A 5,331-nucleotide genomic window follows, 5' to 3' on the forward strand; every position below is an offset into this window, starting at 1 on the left:
GTTTTCTACTGAGGAGTTTTGATATATTTATTTTAAAAAATTATAGCAGAGGAAGTCCTCTGCACAGAAAAAACAAGTTATTTTTACTGTTTAACCAAACTGACAAGTTTCTCCACTAAAATGATTGTGTAATTTTAAAGGCACTGAAATGTCAATGAGCCCCACCAGGCTGGCCTGAAGCTGACTCAGAGAACTCTGTGATTTTAGAAAAAAAATTAAAGTCAAACGTAGACATGTCTTTAAATTTAATTATTATCAGGCAAAATTATCTGATGGATGAAGTCCACCTGCACACATCACTGAAGAGGTGCATACTACATTCTGCAATTTAAAAAACTAGACTTTTTATCATCAGTTGGGTAGAATGTGGCGAAGACTGGAGTCGTGGAAATCGCCACCTGCTATCAGTTACTGAGAAGGCTGCTCCATCTTTATTTTCTGCATGCACGTTCAGCGGTGAAACAGTTTACTAGAGTACCATCCTAAGAAAGTGTACTTGATATTTTTCTAGTATATGGAAAATTCATAAAAAGAGAACATGTTTTTCTGGTATACACACCGCRCAAGTCTAATTCAAAACAGTTTTGAGGGTTCTCACTCTCATTGCATCAATCGCAAATTTGAATATTAAATAAATCAAAATCCATGAGCCCAAAACTCAAACTAAACTGATTTTGCAAACAGCTCTACCCAATAGAGGCCCAGACAAAGCACCTGCTTTCCTGTAGTGAGTGGGTTCAGTTACAGAAAATGTTGGTATCATTTTTTCCCAGGTTAAGCTGGTTTCACACTCGTGAACATATTTGCTTTTTTTTTAATTGCATAAGCCCTAAAAACTCATTTTAACACAAGGCCCAGGCATACGTTTTTAATATTTGTGGGTGTGTTTATGCGTTGAAGTGGGTGAACTACACTGCTCTCATCTGGTTTCAACTGCTCCACAGAGAATCAGTTGGGCGAGGCTGGAAAACATAACCATCTTTATAAATGCTCAACTAAAATTTCTAAAAATAGTCAGATGGCAAAGAACTTCTTGAAAGAGATGACATATTTATTTTGCACACAGGGACACAAGGCTGTGCTCGCAGAGAGCGACTATGCCTTGACCGAGCAGCACAGGGACACCTTTACATTCTGTTCTGGCACTTTGTGTTTTTTTTTCTTCTCTCTGTGTGTGTGTGTGTGTGTGTGTAGATTCCTAGAAATTCTATGCTGTAATTTCTCACAGAGTATACAAAGGGGTAAGAAAAATATCCTGCAGCTGCAGCAAATTATGAGTCCAGCTTAAGCAAACCACTAAAATCTTCAGCCCAACATAGTCAGGGATGTCTAGAACCCAGTTTTTCCAGATAATACTGGATCTAAATAATAAACCACTGACACTGGGCTGCAACACTTAGAATTACTTGTTACCTTAAAACTTTTTTTAAGTGTTACCTTAAAACTGATTAAAAATAAATAAAAATAGGGGGGTTCTAAGCCTGGCTTAAATGTCAGAAWGGGAGACTTTGAGTAAAATAGGTTGGAAACCACTGTACTAATGCTGCGTTCCAGTTGTACTCGGAGGCCAAAATTTCAGACCTCTGAGTTGCGGGAACGGCCCCTAATAATATAATTTTGAGTCAGGACATCGATGTAACACGACAATACTCGAGACTCGTGACATCATCATTTCAACATGGCTGCTTCCTTACATCAACAGAGCAAAACTCTTTACTTCCAAAACTGACGTCGATCCAACCTAACAATTTAAAGTTCTGCAGCAACTGGAACTAGAAATTAAATTGGCAGATTTGGACCAGTTATTTTCTTTCACAATTATCAGTATGGCTTTTAGACAAAGATATTTGACTCATATTTTCATTCACGACTCAAAAAAAAAACAAACAACTCTGGTACTCAGTTTGGTTAAAGACATGCAACAGACAATTCTGAGAGAAAATTTGCAGCACGTTCAAAACTAAAGTGATAAGACTGCGTTGCACGCCTATGCGACTCATGCAAGGATATTGCAAACCACTGGAAACACGGCAAGACATTCCAAAAACCCCTCAAAATCACAGCCCAATTAGATACTTCCTCCATGCTGTCATGATGAAGGGAAATAGATTTGGCTTCCGAATATTTTATTTTTTACTCATCGCCTTTCTTTGACATCTGAATTTCCACATCGTCAGATAAATGATGTCTTAGATTTGGCACTCATGAAGTTGTAGTTTCTATTGACTGCTGTTGTGTAAACAATATGTGTCCTAAAATATGACAACCACTATCCTGAACGCAATGCTGTGTGACACTGTTGCCCTTTCTCTGTAGGCTTTGTTAATCATAAGTGAAAGTCTGTTTGTGTCAAAACAAAGAGGAATCCAGTACCAATATGTACAAAACACAAACAAGAACACAGACTTTATACATACCAGTGCTTTCCGACACCTCCATAGTGAATATTTTTTCATCAGCAACTGAAAGAAAAATAATAGGCTGGTGTTTTCAAAGAGGTTTTTCCTGCTCCATCTTTTGGCAAAAAAAAAAAAAAAAAAAAAGGTTATAAAAACAAGTTTGAAGTTTGTTGGTGTACATGCTCAGTCATCTAGTCCTGGTATCTGAAAAGTTTAAAAACAAATCAACTGGACTTCTGGTCTGTACTTTGGTTTTCACTTCAAACCAAGAAAGCTTTCTTAATTCAAAACTGAAGAGTGTGGAGTTCCTGTTTGAAGTTTGTTTTTCAGTTAAACACTAAGATTTTAAACAAGAAGTTAACTCTTTTTCTTGTTTTTTGAAGTCATCTTTTAAGCTGTCATGAAACAGTGACTGTCCGAAAGTCCATTCTTATGAGGACAATAAGAAGAGCATGTTCAGCATGACAGCTCCAAATACAATATTATATACTTRTTTTTAGTTTACAGTAATAGAAATCTGCACTGACTACAATCTAGGGTTGGGCATAATCGTATCGTGTGTGATTAATCGTCAGAAAAACATTAATCGATTAATTTTTGGCACTTGGCAATTAATACGATTAATGCCAACAGGCAGAGTCCACTCGCTGCTCCTCTCCGCTTCAAATTTAACGAACATTAAAAAAAGTTCTGTAGCTTATTTATCTATCAACACAATTTAAAATTTGATGTATAGCCTGAAGTCTGTAATTTTGACACAATTTGGAACAGATTTTTATGAAGAGCAAATATTTCCCACTAAATTGGTAATGTTACTAGGACATAAGGGTGTCCAGGGGATTAATCGTCAAATTAATCGTTATTGGCTAAACACCACAATTAATCGTGATTTATTTTTTGTCAATATTGTCCAACCCTACTACAATCAGGAAAAGTACACAAACTTACATTTCTCATCTGTCTCTTTAATTCCTATTTATCTGTAAGGCTGCTTGATGCAAAAACCTTCCCAACAACCTGTTAACTTGTTTTCATATTCCTTAAAACTCAACCAGTTTGAGTCAACAACATACTTTTTTTCACGAGCAAAATGTTAAGATGGTTATGAAACAATTATGGTTTAATTTACTGCAGTAACAAACTCAAAAAGCTTCTGAAAAGTTGTCAAAAATGCTTATCGTTTAATGGCAATCTTTGTGTGACTTATGACAACTTTGAACATTGCTCAATGGAAACTTGGGACATTAAGTACCACAAAATGTAGACATTTAAAACGTTGTAAAGTTTAGATTTTAATCCTTATACATGATCTGCTGGTATGTTTTGAATATTTTAAGAGCATACCACAGAAAAGGCGTACCACATGCTAAATTAAAACACAGATATATCGTTCCACTTTAGACCAGCAATACGTCACAAAATCCACGTCACACAAAACACCAACACTAAATTATAACAATTCAGTCAAAGTAAAGTACGGGTTACAATGACAACAAAGACGTATGACAGCTCCTATAATTTGTGATGTCAAGAATTAAAAGTTATTAGTGACTTTAGTGTTTCACTATAACTACGCGTCCAGCCGTAAAGCCACACGAGCTACCGAACATGGTGCTAACAATTTACCGCCAGTTCGTTAAAACCCGCAAAAAGCCGGTTGGTCTAAGAGCGTTTTAAATCAGTAGAAGCTTTAAACAAATCATAAAGACAGTGGGTAATGACACGCGGCGACAATCGTACCGTAAAAATACAAATTAAAACACGCCAGCAAAGCCAGCAGCTAGTTTTATCTGTCCCCGACAGTCGCGTGTCTGTACAGTAAGCTAACACATGCTACCATTAGCTGCTAGCTAAAGTAGCTCCTTCAGCCTGACTAGCAACTCACCAGCAGAACTGAAATTTTCCGAGTGTGCTTTTACGGTGAAAGATGGGACAAATTCAGCCGCGTTTACATTGGGCACAAACGGTTTAGCGTTCACGTTCAGATTTGTAAACGCTGACTCGAGTTGTCCGTCGACGGTGGCCTCCACATCGTCCTCTTGTTCCCAGGAATCAGGGGCAGTGTCTCTCGGCTCCATCGTGCTTCTCGGCTCGGATTTTTCACTGAAGCTACGCAGTTCTTYGTTCACTGTGAAAGTCCGTCCARATCACGACGTTAACGTCACCCCTTAGAGTAACTAAAAGTTTCCGAACTCGATGTCTAATGTTTTATTTCCAATTCGAATGAAATACAACAGCCGGTTTCTGCTGTTCCTCGCACAAGATATTCGACTCAGCACTCCCAGAAACACTCCGCGTGAGCTAATGCGTCCCTCAGCCGACGTGCTACTCGCTGTGAATTATGGGAATTCGAGTCTTATCTGCAACCACCACTATGTTCATCTTGAACAAAATAAAAAATAAAAACTACATATCCCATGACGCAACAAAAAAATGAGAAACTTCACGTCGGTGTTTTCTGACACCGCAGATTCGATTTACATTTTTTGGACAACTGTGATTTACTTTTTTTGCGTATCAACTAAACATGAACCTGCTTGTTTACGTGTCTCTATATTCTTTATACACGAAATGACATAAGATGAAAAAGTAAAAGCAGATTTTGAGTTAAAACGAATCAACTGAGATTTCGAATTGAGCATTTCTGTAATGCTGACTTCCAATATTTAGCAGGTGTACTGGAGCAGAGAAACAAACATGCAGGATGGTAGCCCTCAACCAGGATTGTCCACCCTTGCTAGATCATCCCCACAATTCATGGCTCTTCCACTAACTCCTCTGATGTGTTTCTGCAACCTCTACCCTCAACATAAGGAATTATTTCTTTTATATATTTAAAGATTTTCAACTAACCAATCCAATGTGTTGAAAAACCGTGAGGGAGACACATTTAGGGCTGTTGATTTCTGAGGGTTTTTGGAAAGAGGTTTCA

General features: G+C 37.7%; 1 protein-coding gene across 2 annotated transcripts in view; it reads right to left on the reverse strand.

Moving 5' to 3' along the window:
* LOC106529451 (eukaryotic peptide chain release factor GTP-binding subunit ERF3A) overlaps nt 1-4,731 on the reverse strand; it is a 25,824-nt gene extending 21,093 nt beyond the window's left edge. The window contains exons 1-2 of one of the 2 annotated variants that reach the window (XM_014024882.1): nt 4,285-4,730; nt 2,418-2,462 (exon numbers count right to left, since the gene is read on the reverse strand). In XM_014024882.1, the coding sequence (XP_013880336.1) occupies nt 2,418-2,462; nt 4,285-4,477 (238 nt within the window). In that variant the 5' untranslated portion in view covers nt 4,478-4,730. Of the gene's footprint in view, nt 1-2,417; nt 2,463-4,284 lie in introns of both variants that reach the window. The other variant, XM_014024883.1, reaches the window with a different exon arrangement.
* Between the last annotated feature and the right edge of the window lie 600 nt (nt 4,732-5,331).

Source organism: Austrofundulus limnaeus, unplaced genomic scaffold (assembly GCF_001266775.1).
Source record: "Austrofundulus limnaeus strain Quisiro unplaced genomic scaffold, Austrofundulus_limnaeus-1.0 Scaffold444, whole genome shotgun sequence".
Lineage (NCBI taxonomy): Eukaryota > Metazoa > Chordata > Actinopteri > Cyprinodontiformes > Rivulidae > Austrofundulus > Austrofundulus limnaeus.